At 36.9% G+C, this 13188-nt stretch overlaps 1 protein-coding gene across 1 annotated transcript in view; it reads right to left on the reverse strand.

Moving 5' to 3' along the window:
• LOC108693490 overlaps positions 1–11860 on the reverse strand; it is a 19648-nt gene extending 7788 nt beyond the window's left edge. The window contains exon 1 of the mRNA XM_018202476.1: positions 11224–11860. Coding sequence (XP_018057965.1) covers positions 11224–11433 — 210 coding nt within the window. The 5' untranslated portion in view covers positions 11434–11860. The remainder of the gene's footprint in view (positions 1–11223) is intronic.
• Positions 11861–13188: the final 1328 nt, after the last annotated feature.

Consider the following 13188-nt stretch of genomic DNA (forward strand, 5'->3'; position numbering starts at 1 on the left):
GTTAATTAATGTCGCGCTATTTGATCAGCTATCCAATTGTATGTGGCAACATTGTTGTGTGCAGAAACAGACTCGTAATATCGAAGGAGCGTTGCTTTCTGGCAGATTGTAACATGAATTGCAAGACGGAGGTTGCAGTACATATACCGTTAGCGAAGGGAATCTCAAGAAAGCTGACTGTCTAGAATATCGATGAATCGCAAGGGTCACATCGTCGTCGTGGCGCACGCGAGGAAACATTATTTCAACTTATACAACGCGACCGGCGCTCGCTCGGAATGCATCGGAGCGGAAATAAAGGGAACAGACCACTTTAGCTGGATTGCGCGAATGCCGTCGAACTGTGGTTCTGTGGTAACCGACTTCGTTCTGCGGTATCGAGAAAACTCGATAGTTTTGGCCGAACGCCACGTACATGACGGATGAAAACGATCACGAAAACTCTTACTTATTATAATGGCCTAATAAAACTTGTATAGAGGTTTATACCGACATTAAAATATTTTCGCACGCATGTTATAGTCTTTCCAGTGTGAACACGAGAGGAAATGATGCTGGAACGCTGCATGAATTTCCGCATGTCAACTCTTAATTAATTTCAGCTTATTTTGAAATACATTTCTCATTTTGTTAATGTAATTTAATTTTTAAAATTAATTTGTATTTTTAAAAAATTTTACGAAGACTCTAGATATGGTGAAATGTCTTATCGTTTTATTTTAATTACATTATTACAATATATGAAACTACACGTATCCGCATAATTGTTGAGTGGCTGTGTGATTATTGTACGAAATCAGATTTACCGAGGATCAACAAGTTACATCTGAAAAAGTATACACGTGATCGATCACTATTGATCGACAATGTTTGTCAATATACTATAGATGTATCTATATCGGATCTTTTTTGAAAGTATGATACTTCAACAACACAGATAATATATTTGAACATAACGACGAAATAAATTAATAAATTTCAAAAATTTACCTGTCAAATTTTTAATGCTGTTTATAATCTTACGTTTTATCTATTTTGAGTGTTTGAGAAACTATGTGGAGGATTGCCACAAAGGATTGCTCTATATTGAATTCATCTCAACAGAGAGAAATATACAATCTAAATTGTTTAAATTACTTGAACTCGTTAGATTCTTCAAATTTCGTAATACTTATAAATTACATCAAAGTTGTTTTCATATTGAAAATAAAAATACAAATATATTGCGAAATTCTTTATATTGAATTCATCTCGACAGAAAAAAACACACAAGGATTAATCTGAATCATTTTAATTATTTAAACTCGCTAGATTCTTCAAATTTCCTTCTTACATTCAATTTTATTTTCTCATTGAAAATAAAAATAAAAATATATTATTAATTTTTCCAATTTATATTAAGATTTTATAATGTTTGATTTGATTTTGCACTGAAAATTATGAGAAAAGGTAGTAAGAAAATTGTAATTAAGCCAGTGCATTATGACTGACATGGATGAAGGATGAATAAAAATAAAAGACGAGGTACGAGAAGTTACGTAAGATGAATTATGTGTGAAAATAAGTTAGCACCTTTCTATTGAATTTCTTTGCGTAGCCTTCGACATTCCTCCACTATTATCAAGTACAACCAACCTCCAAATTATGCGATGAGAAGCGCACTGCGTCGAATGGATAAATAATTAAGCAGCTTGGAAGTACGTGTCTTGCATGTCGATTTCGCGTGTTGAATTCACGGCAGCCAGATCACGTACATCAAAGATCCGCCATTTGAATTGGAATCAACGAGGATATTTGACGGCCGTATATCATCGAGCGACGTATTAACTTCTAATAGAAGTGCTAATCGAAACGCAGATGATGTTCCCTCCACGTTCGTCGCAACGACAATTCTCGTCATCTATGACGTCTAAATCCGTTTATCGAGGTGTCAAGAGATGATCGTCGGGAAATGAATGAAGGTGCGCGGCAAGGGAAGTCTGTATGGAAGATCTTAAGTTTCTGTTTTCGTCATCGTCGAAGTTGTGCCATGGCTAATTGACGCAGTTGGGAAACAACCCGGTGTCTCCGACATATAAAAATAACTCAATTCACTGTGTCTAGTTCTAGTTCGAGGTGAACGAAAGGAGGACACAATCGAGTTATTCTAAACTCTGGCACGAAGAGAGATCTCTTAGGCCACCGTCTACTCTCTTCGTCGAAATTAACTGGTCGTAATAAGTCTTCTTCAATTGAAAAAACAGAGAATGTTTACTTAATGACGACAGATAATGGAGAACAACAATGTTTGTGCTTTTAAATTGTGAAATTACTTTAAACTATAGAATATAACATTGATATTAAAAAGTTCAGAGTTGAAAATAAAAATTTAATTTAGAAATAAAATATTTTACATTATCCGATATGTTCATTGATATACTACGGATAATTTTGCGCAGTGAGGCTGAATATTTAATACTATTCTCTGACATAACGAAATTATAATTATGCATTTCTCTCGTATCCTCTAATGGCGACTGTTAAACAATTCCGATTAATTATCTCGTGACTCGTTAGTGCATTATTATCAGATTTAAATATTATATTTGGTAATAAAATTGTTCCAGATTTTTGACAAATTTATGTTCATTATTCCTGAAGCTATTGAATTTATTTTAAATTATTAAAAAATTATATTATAAACTGACAAAGAGATCAGAATTTATTGCAAATCGAAGGAACAATAAAACTATTCGTTTCTGCTATAAGTATGCTATTTAGATATATTTTAATTATTACATTTGACAGATCAAATGTAATCGTATTAATCGTATCCACAATCTCCCGTCAATCATTAATTTCTATCTTTCTGGAAAACGTTATTAATATTTGATAGTTTTGGCCGTACATAACGTTTCGTGCGAAATAAGGTATCGTGCAGACGCAAAGTTCTCCACCGTGATACCTCGTTCTTGCGAAATTCGCGAAGCTCGAAGCGTAGCATTACGGTGATCGCCGCGGGGAATGCCGGAAGTTAATTCGCGGAATGGCGATGCACCCACTGACACTTGCCTTCTCTCGCCGTACGCTTCGCACGGGATGAAATTACTACTCGCCCTCGCATATGTAGCCACGGTAGGATATGCTTGCCTTTGCCGACATGTGAGCGAGCGAGCGAGCGCCATTATTCCGCCGGGGGCCTCGGCCGGGTCGCGTCAAGGGATAATTCGGTTAATTGCCGCAGCACACCGGGTACTGGATGGCCTGCGATCTGCTAAGTGCGACGTGCTAGCCGCGCGCAGCAATCGCTCCCGTTTCATTTCTATCGCTTTAATCTCCCGCGATCTATATCTCCTGTATCTACATTCGCTACATTGAATCCAGAGGACATTTTATCGATTGCGTCTCTGTACGATTGCTTTACGCGATTGCTGGAGAACGAGTTTCTTCTTACTTCAATTAAATTAATAAATATATAATTACGCTAAAGAAGATTAAAGTGCAGTCATAGATAAGATGAGAGATACTATAGATTAATAAAGAGATAAAAGTTCGACTATTCTTTAAATTCTTTTAAGTAGAAATCTTATTTTAGAAAGAGTGAAAATTCAGCGTCAGGCTTGAAAAAGAATGGTTCAATTTTTAGTCTGTAAGAGTAAAATTTCACTCTTCAGAGTGACAATTTACCCCCAAAATTTTAGAGAATAATTATTAGGTAATAATATTTTAAAAATTATGTCTTACACTGAGAAAAAAATATAATCAATTTTAATAAATATTTAGTTCAATACAGCCAACTAAACATTTACTTATAATAAATAAATACTTATTCAGTAAAAAGAATGATTGTTCAAATCAAATTAACATTTCTTGTATCAAATAAATATATATTTAATAAATATTTAGTTGGCAGTATTCAACTAAACATTTGACTATATTTTTTCTCAGTGTACAAAATTATAGAGAATATAAATAAATGTTATAGTAAATTACTATTATATTATTATTATATTTTAGATATTTTTATTGAGAGATTTTTTGTCTTCTTTATTAAGAGAGAAGAGAGGAAATCTCTAACACACTATTGTTTTATCCGATGACAACGGCCTGTCTGGCGTTACATGCTGATTAAGCGAAGAGATTTAATTTGATACTCTTCGTTCTTTCAAGTGTAAAATCTTCTATTAGGACAATGACACTCTGTATTTAAACATGCAACGAGATTGGCAGGGCATTTCTAACATTAACCCGTTCACCCTTGCGCGCACACTCATTGGAATGTCCGGATTACGCTGCTACAGTTTCCAACGCAACGCGGAAGACACACAGCAAATGATCCAGATCGAACGAACGTAACCGTGCACGCGCATATTTACGCGATTGTCGGTCTCCGCCGTATATATTCGCGCGTAACATGTACATAAGGATGCATTTGTGTAGATAGGCGAGGCACTTCGCACGTGTGGCAAATCGCGATAATTCGTGAGGGTTCGCGGGGAGAGGGGGAGGGGGGGGGAGGTGTTGGTTGGAGAACGAGAGAGTTATCGTTGCGAATGAACGAAGCAGGATGTCGAGCTATATCTACGCCCCCGGAGCAAATTCTCCAGACAAAGCCGGCAAACCGCAATCGACTCTCGGCTGCGCGTGCATGTATTGTATTGCAGCCATCCTAAAATAATTTATCGTAGGGTTGCACGAGTCGCGAAAGGGAGGGAGGGAGGGAGGGAGCCGCGAGTGATAATGGCGCGATCGAGATCGTGTCAGATCTTCCCTTTCCACCGAGCCATTTATTGGGTTATCGAAGTTATCGGGGCCGGCGGATAGGATGTCGGCGAGAGAGCGTGGCTCCGAGATTCACGAGTATGATAAAATTCTCTCGCTCTCGCATCTCTTCACTAGGTGCGGTTAGTATGAAGCTGGGAAATTGTTTTCGAATCGACGCTCGCGGCTGCATGTTTGCCGATTTTAATTGTGAAATATTGCGCTGGGGCGCTTGAAGGTAGGTCGAAATTGCAACAGGAAATGATGATGACTTACAGATGGCGATCGTCGAATTTCCATGTGAAAATGTTCCCCTCAATTAGGTCGCTATTGACCACAATTGATTGGTTAATCAATAGACGGCCGGTACAGAGAGATTAAATTACTGTAAACGAAAGACGAGACATTTTGAAATAATTTGAAATTGATTAAATAGTTTATTGTAAACTTACGATAATCATCGTACCATTTTCATACACGAATATACATTTTTTTATTTTACTTCGGAAATTGCCGCTATGTAACTTTATATTAATCTTTTGCATTAACATGGTACAAATAATACATCGAGATCTTTAGATGTAAATGTATTAACTGTTGCTCGTAGATTATCGTAATTACCGTACTTATTTATGCATCCTGGTCATATGTATTTCATAGTCGACCGCTACTTTCCTACTCTTTGCCGTACAATATAAATTCTAATATACACACCCACGTGTCGCTCGCTAACATTTTCTATTCGCTCAAACAAGGGTCAGAAAGTTGTAAACGTCGATTTACGTAAGATTATTCCGAACATTTCTCGCTTCCCGCTGATGCAAACCAAACCCGCATCATTTACGCTCTCTCGCGTTGACACCCCGACCGGAGAGATACGTTGTGAACCAGAGTGTAATTCGTTGAAAAGGCCTATTGTGAATAAATTGAACCGAGGATCGGTCCAGCATTCTATCGCGGCGCGGTTTTGTCCTCACGAAATTCCCACCATACTGCCTTTACCCGCTGTACCCTCGCATCGTTCTTTGGACCCTAAGCAACCACGTGAGCCGTCAATTTATTAATCCACCGGCAGCTGAAGTAGAAGCGAGGCGTATGAAAGAGACCGCGGAGGTGCGACCGTCCTCGAGGACGAGGCGGACATCGTTGTCCTCTATCGATGTCATAAAATTCGATACATTACCTCTCACACCCTTATTTTTGAAGATCTTCTCCCGGGTTCACAAGTCGATTTAAAATCAATTGATTTTTAGGACCGTTTGATTTAATATCTACTAGATATATTCTATTGATCTTCGAAAGAAGATCGACATTTTTTATTGATACAGAATTGATAAATTATCGATCTTTCTCGAAGATCAATAGAAAACATAGTTACTATCAAATTAGACGATCCGAAAAATCAATATTAACTTGATTTCGACTTTGTGAATCAGGGCAGCTCTGTTTCTCTGAATTCCACAACAATAATATTTTTAATTTTTTTAAAAATATTTTAAATTTAATTGATTTGCGCATCAATTACAAAAATAAAAACTACAGAGTTAAGCGAGAAAAGTTAAGTATACGAGTGGACAAAACCAGTAAAATTTTCTGCTCTGACATCTACCAGAAAGAAAGAATAAAGAGTTACAGTTATAAAAGCGCAAAAGTGGAACAAAAGCGGATATGAAGATAGATCAAACTCAGAATACAGAATGGATAATTACAAAACATAAATTTAACAAATAATTGCGCGTAGCACAAGTTGTATTTCTATAGCGGGGTCGTCGAACGTGCGTGCGGACGTATAGATGCGCGCGCATATCTGGTGGCATCGTTTCCGTCCTAAGTGCCGCTATCGTTCTCGTACGATTTCACGCGACATGTTATTTTCCAGTTCCGATTGTTAGGTTTATTTGCTCCACTCGAGATGATTATGATGGCGAGAGGAAGAGAGGGAGGTAGAGACGGAGAGAGTTCACAGGGGAATTAGAGAGAAAGAGAGAAAGAGAGAAAGAGGCGTTGCTAGACCGTTGCAGAAAGGGCCAGCAGCGTAGATACATGCAACCACGGTTTAATCGGCGGCGCATTGTTTTCGCCGATTTACATTAACAGATTCAGCCCGCCTCCCCAACCATAATCGCGCGATCGGCTTGTAATCGAGTTAGTCGGGAAAAGCCGCCGCTTATTAACGGGTCCGTGAGTGTTAAATCGCACGTCTAAACTGCTGCTGCCATGCCGAAATTGTTTCGGCGTAGTGGCCAGCACGTGGTGCGCCAACGTTAATTGTTGTTTCCACGTGTAATTTCGGGTCGACGACCACCGGATAACGGTGCCGTGGACCGTTCGAATTAAATCTTGGCGTTTGCATAGCACGTTGCACCTGAAGATGAAGTCTTTGAAATCTGCAGTGGCGTTATCAGCATTGAATTCACAACCGATTGTTCTCTGATGCAATTCATGAGTCCTTTAAATATGAGAAATCCTATATTCCTTTATTATTACCGTTACTTAACGTCAATTGATACTTTTTTTTAAGTTAAGAAAATGAAAGATAATAAAAAGAAAGTTTTCTTTAAAATGTTCGACTCTAAAATTAAAATTGGAACGAAGTGAAAAGGTAATTACATTACTTAAACTTAAGACGATGGTGAAATAGATTCCAAGTTTTCGAACGGACGGAGTAAAAAATATTCGTGAAGCATCTGGCTCGGACAATGCATCGTACTTCTACTTTGGTCGTAATGGACCCTCCGACCGGAAATTGCATGCGCCGGAAATCGCCTAGGTTCAACCGAATGCGTGAGGACAAATGCGAGAGACCTATCGGGTCGATCTACTCGTGCAAAGTGCCAAGCAAGTTGGCTATTGTCGGAAATCTTTCCACGTATCGCGCGAGGATCATTGCGAGGAATTGCTTCTGTAAGTTGTAATCGGATTTAACGACGCGATGTAACATATCGATACATTGCTAAATACATTGCTTTAATTTTTTTAATATTTCAATTCAGTTTTTAGACTTTTTGAAACACGGTAGATAAATTTACTTCTACAGTCTGACCTGTTTTAAGTTACGATAAAAGTACGAGAGATAAACGAATGTCAGATAAGCGAAGATAAATATCTATATGACATATGACGAATATAATGTCGTATTTTTTTTTAGTAAATATGATTGTGGTCTAAGATAGCGGCGAATAGACCGGCGACCGTGTATGAACTCATCTTTGCTTAACTCAATTACTTTTTATTGACGGGATAAATGACCATCAGAGAAAACGTTGCATTATTTCCCTCGCAAGGAAAATACGCGAGAAATTACACATTTCTGCACTCTTCTAAAATCGCCATGATTTCAATATTCGATCACCGCTTGATTTGCTATTTCCGCCGATCGAATTAAAGTGTGTCCTTGTTTCGAGTGAACTTGCACGAGCCGGCAAGGAGTTGCCAGCCTGTTACCACGCGGCGAAGCTGGTAAATGGAATTAATGGCGTTGGAATGATAAGTGACGCCGTGGCTGAATCTGATTTGATTACCAAGTATTTGCCGTCCGGTAGTATAATAGTGACCTAACGTTGCCAATTGTTGTTTCTGTAGACACCATCGAGCAAGCAAAATGACTTGTCACGACTTGTTTGGTCAATGCTCTCACTACCCGATTATATCATCCTTGAAAGCTAAATATGTTTTTAGAGAGCCTTCTAAAAAAAACTAATGGCTCTTAGGCATCGCGTTTATTATTTTATTCTTAGGGATGGGATGAAGACGTATTATCGACTTGATTCATCGACACCAGTCATTTTGCTGTGTGTCAATTGCTGAGGATACCGGGTGCATGTTACTCTGTGCGTCACGCCCACGCTTAATATGGCAGACGTTTATCGGACAGATAAAATTCACTCTCAACGATTTAAAAATTTAACATTAAAATTCACAAAAGAATCGTATCAGTTATATTTTATTTATGTAAATTGGCATGATTAATGAATTTAAATATCTAAATTAAAATATTAAATAATAAAAAATAATAAATAAAAAAAATATTGGTCAATTCACGAACTAACAAAGGATATGAAATTAAATTGATAACCTATACATTCATTCAAAAACTCACAAATTTAATTTCAAGATCGAATTTTTGTATATTTTTGCTTAGCATAATACGAGCGAATTATTATCTTTATTTTAATAAAAAATATTGATCTTAATTAGATTTTTACATCCGACCGAATATATTTATACATATTTGTTAGATTTTTTTTCAGTATAAATGACGATTTGACTACAAATGATTTATTTATTAATCAGACATTTTTATATCTTTGGATAATATTTAATAAATATTATATATCTATGAATTTGCTTGTAGCTCTCATTAATTACAATTAATTTATTATTTAATGAAGAAATTCCATGAGAAAAAAATATTATATTACGTCTATTTCATCGCCGATTATTCAAAGCATGTTTAAAACGGAGCAGTCCGAAGATCGTAATAGTGAATGCGACAAAGCAATGAAACGAAACGATTTAATAACATCTTTAGACAGTGCGTCGGACTATTATAAGAGAGAAGGCAGTGCTGTGAATGCCCCTTAAAACTGGTTTCCGTTTGTGTTTCTATGTGAACGATTGATCGTAGCGTAGATAGGAAATAGGCCTATTCCAGTTTGCGGTCAAGAAGCGTACAAGAAATTTAATCTTCCCTTTCGAGGAAAAATTCGGGATTATCAGCTCTATTTATTATGTGCTCTCATGTTACATGTAATAGTAAATTGATATAGTAGTATAAAATAAATTAATATAGATATATGATTCCTATTACATGAGCCAAAATGTAATTATTTTTAATTTTATTTTTTTAATATCAGTTTTAACTTATTATTCTCAAAACGAATCGAATATTTTTTACACATCTTTAAAATGTGAAAGGGAACAGCTTGCAATTTTTAATATTATATACATATTTCTGCGAACCATGTTATCATTAATCTTTTGTGATAAAAGCAATTTTCTACGTCAGAAACTCATATGATGTACCATCTTGTTTAAAGATTTACGTTATAACGCATCGTAAGATTTATACTCGAAACTAAATCGAATTACGCGCCGTAATGCTTAACATATATCATTGAAATTTTTGCGATATTCAATTTCGAACATATCAATTCAGATCTGTCTCAAATCAACGAGATGCTACTCTATATTTCTCCCCTTACGATGCTGTACTCGAGCAAGTTATCGCTACTGACAGTTCGGTACGATAGTTTTATCACGTTTTCTACTCAAGTCTCTCTTGTCGAAAACTTCGCGTGAATTACGAAGCGCGTAGCGTAATACGCCGTTGTATGGGTTGTACGGATGGTATCCAGCTGAGTGCAGCTGACAACGGCAAGTGGAGCTATGGCTGCTGTACGTTGCGCCTGCAGAAACATGGCAAGTACAAGTTACAGCCTGTTTCGCAGGGACGGATTTAAGACCCGAAGACGCGTCCTACGTTCTTTCATTTTCCTACGTGTCTCCTATTGTATTTCTCCAAAATTGTTTCATTTCTTATAAACAGGGCATTACCATTAATATTAGAATGCAAAAGGATTATAGATTTATTAATGGAAATACCTATAGAGAAAGATGTGAGCTTTTTTGTAGCTTCAAAAATAATATTAAACATGTCAATTTATATATGTGATTTTTTTTTATTACGAGCAGGTGAGATTTTATTTAGCAAGATATTATATGCAGATATGGAAAAAGGCTTAAATATCAGTTCGCAGTTATTTAACGTTAGATCGCTTATGGGTTTATTTCAGCGGTATGCATGCACTTTGCGTGCACTCGCATGTATCGAATGTGCGTGTGCGTGCATGCGATTCCCACCGTCTTCACGGGCCAATGATTTATATGCTAATCCCGCGTGGAAGGCGAATCCAAGTCTCTCAAGACTACGGCAAACTTTCACTATCGTGCATTAACAATTCCTCAATTCCTCAGAGCAGCAAATACGTACCAAAATAAACAACTTCGCGCAAACCACGTAAATATCGTAGAAAATCACATTATGCTTACAGAACGCGAAAAACAGTCCCGTTTTGATTGAACTTTAAAGATACATATTTGTCGCTTACTTTTGTTTCGATGACGATCAATCGATGCTTCATTCAAGTATCAAAAAATATTTTTTTCTAACTCGATAATTTGATAAAACAAAAGATCGATATTTTTATTCTTTGAAGTTGCCCAACTGTATCATGTTTATGAACTTTAATCTTTAGAAATTTTATATCTTTTAGATAGGATTTATACTTTACAAGCATTACATGTTATCGTTAAGCTCGTAAATTATTTTTATTCAAGGAAATGTAATAAAAAGGAGAATAGTATTATAATCTCGATTTGAATGCCTTCCCGTCGCTTCGATATTTTTAGAGTTTACCAACGCAAAATTACCGCTCTGACAGCGGCAATAAGTTAGAACATTAAGTTAGAACGTGTTCTTGCCTGTTCCTTAGAGAAGACGCATTTGATGGTAACCCAGCGATGCGCCTTAACGGTGCAGTTACAGCCGTTCATGACGCATATCCCCGGATTGCTGGCCTCGACGATGCATATTAGGAACGTGAGATACCATAGGAACACTGAGCATACGATCACACGATCACATTTAATAAGCCCATCCAAGGCGCTGAACACTCTTCGCTTGGCACTCATTTCGACGATCCCTGATCGAGCGGTTAGATCATCACCAGCTGATCAGCGGTGATTCCTCGCTTCTTTCATAACGATTCGATCACTCACGTTGCAGAATAGCACATTCGCGCGAAGCGATTCGAATGAACTTATCGATTCATTGATTTTGGAGACACTGTGCTTGCAAGTATCACACACTTGTATTCTTTATCCGCTTGGAATTTCCTCCACCGATCGATTTCGCGTCCGGACGGAAAGGGAGGTTCATCTCTTTCCTTTATCGATCTGTAACGATCAACATTCCATGCTGCATGAAAGGAAACTGGCAGGCAATTGTGCTCGAACGGCCTGTCTCTGTCGATACGCGCGCGGTCGGTTCGTTGTCGAAGAAAATGAGGAAAAAAGAGGAAGTGATAGGGCAACTTAGAATCCAGCTGACGCGATCATGACGGAGGTTGCTTTTAAACTGTTGTGGTCGGTGGCATACACGATCGGTGTCTGCTCCCCACCATAGATCCATGAAACTCAACTCGCTTTGCCACTCGCTCTCTCCATCTCTCACCGCGCGTTCTCCCTCTTCGGCCTTCGGAAAGATAAACGTCAGGGCACGACTCGTCATCAAGTTTGAGAAGACAGAACGGTGCCTTCTTCGGAATCGGATCCGTTACGTTCACCAGAAAAGCCAACATCGAATTTTGCGAGAGCGGTCATCAATTTTCGGATGCATTAACCAACACCATCGAGCGCACCTGCAAAGACGACCTTGACCAACTTCCGATCCTCGGGCTACGTCAATGACCCCCGTTTATCACGGATGCTAATTGCGTAAACCATATTCAGAGTTTGTAACCTTGGAGTTCCATCGTTTTCATAATAGATCGTCATGAATGTGTTTATTCTATCTAAATCTGATTGTTGCAAATATTTATTAAAGTTTGTTATTATTTTCCATATTCGAAATTATATTCAAAATTCTTTTAGATATTAGCCATTTGAAAACTAAAGAATAACTTTAAGGCTAAAAATGTTAAGAGTTTTAGTAATTTAAGAATTATTAATATTATTAATCCAAATTCACTATTTATTATTATTATGATGAAAAAAATATAATTATTTTTAGATTAAATTTAAAAGAAAGGCGAAATGTTTATTTTCTTTGATTTATGCTGAATTGATTTATTCAAACAGATTACAATGCTCTCTAAATTCTTTAGAGGAGTGAAATCTTACTCTAAACAGTGAAAATTGAATTCATCTTGAAAAAGAGTGGCTTAATTTTCAATCTTTGAGAGCGTGCGATTTAAGAGAGTGCGATTTCACTCTTCGGAGTGATAATTCACTCTAAAAGTTTTAAAGAGTACGTAAGGACATTTTACGAGTTTAAATTGTTTGAAATACAATGTTAGCGAGTCGAGAATCATTGGCTGCGTTTAGCAGAAAAAGCAGCTTTACAACTATTGTAAAATTGGCTGCGTTTAAAAGAGAAAACTAATCATCAATTAGCGCTTAGTGATTCTTTAATATTATATGATTGGTTCCTACACTTAGAGCCTATGAAGAACTAAAGACAAAAACCAATTATATTAAAGAATCACTAAGTGCTAATTGATTAGAAAACTTGAAATAACAAGATTTTTAAGCTCAAAGTACGACAACGAGATATAAAAGGCTAATAAGAGTCAGGAAAACTTAAAAAATTTTCATTTTTCGAACTAGTGTTCTAAACAACTAATAACTTAGAGAACAATAAAGAATCAATTAATCCATCTTAATACG

Source organism: Atta colombica, unplaced genomic scaffold (assembly GCF_001594045.1).
Source record: "Atta colombica isolate Treedump-2 unplaced genomic scaffold, Acol1.0 scaffold9, whole genome shotgun sequence".
Lineage (NCBI taxonomy): Eukaryota > Metazoa > Arthropoda > Insecta > Hymenoptera > Formicidae > Atta > Atta colombica.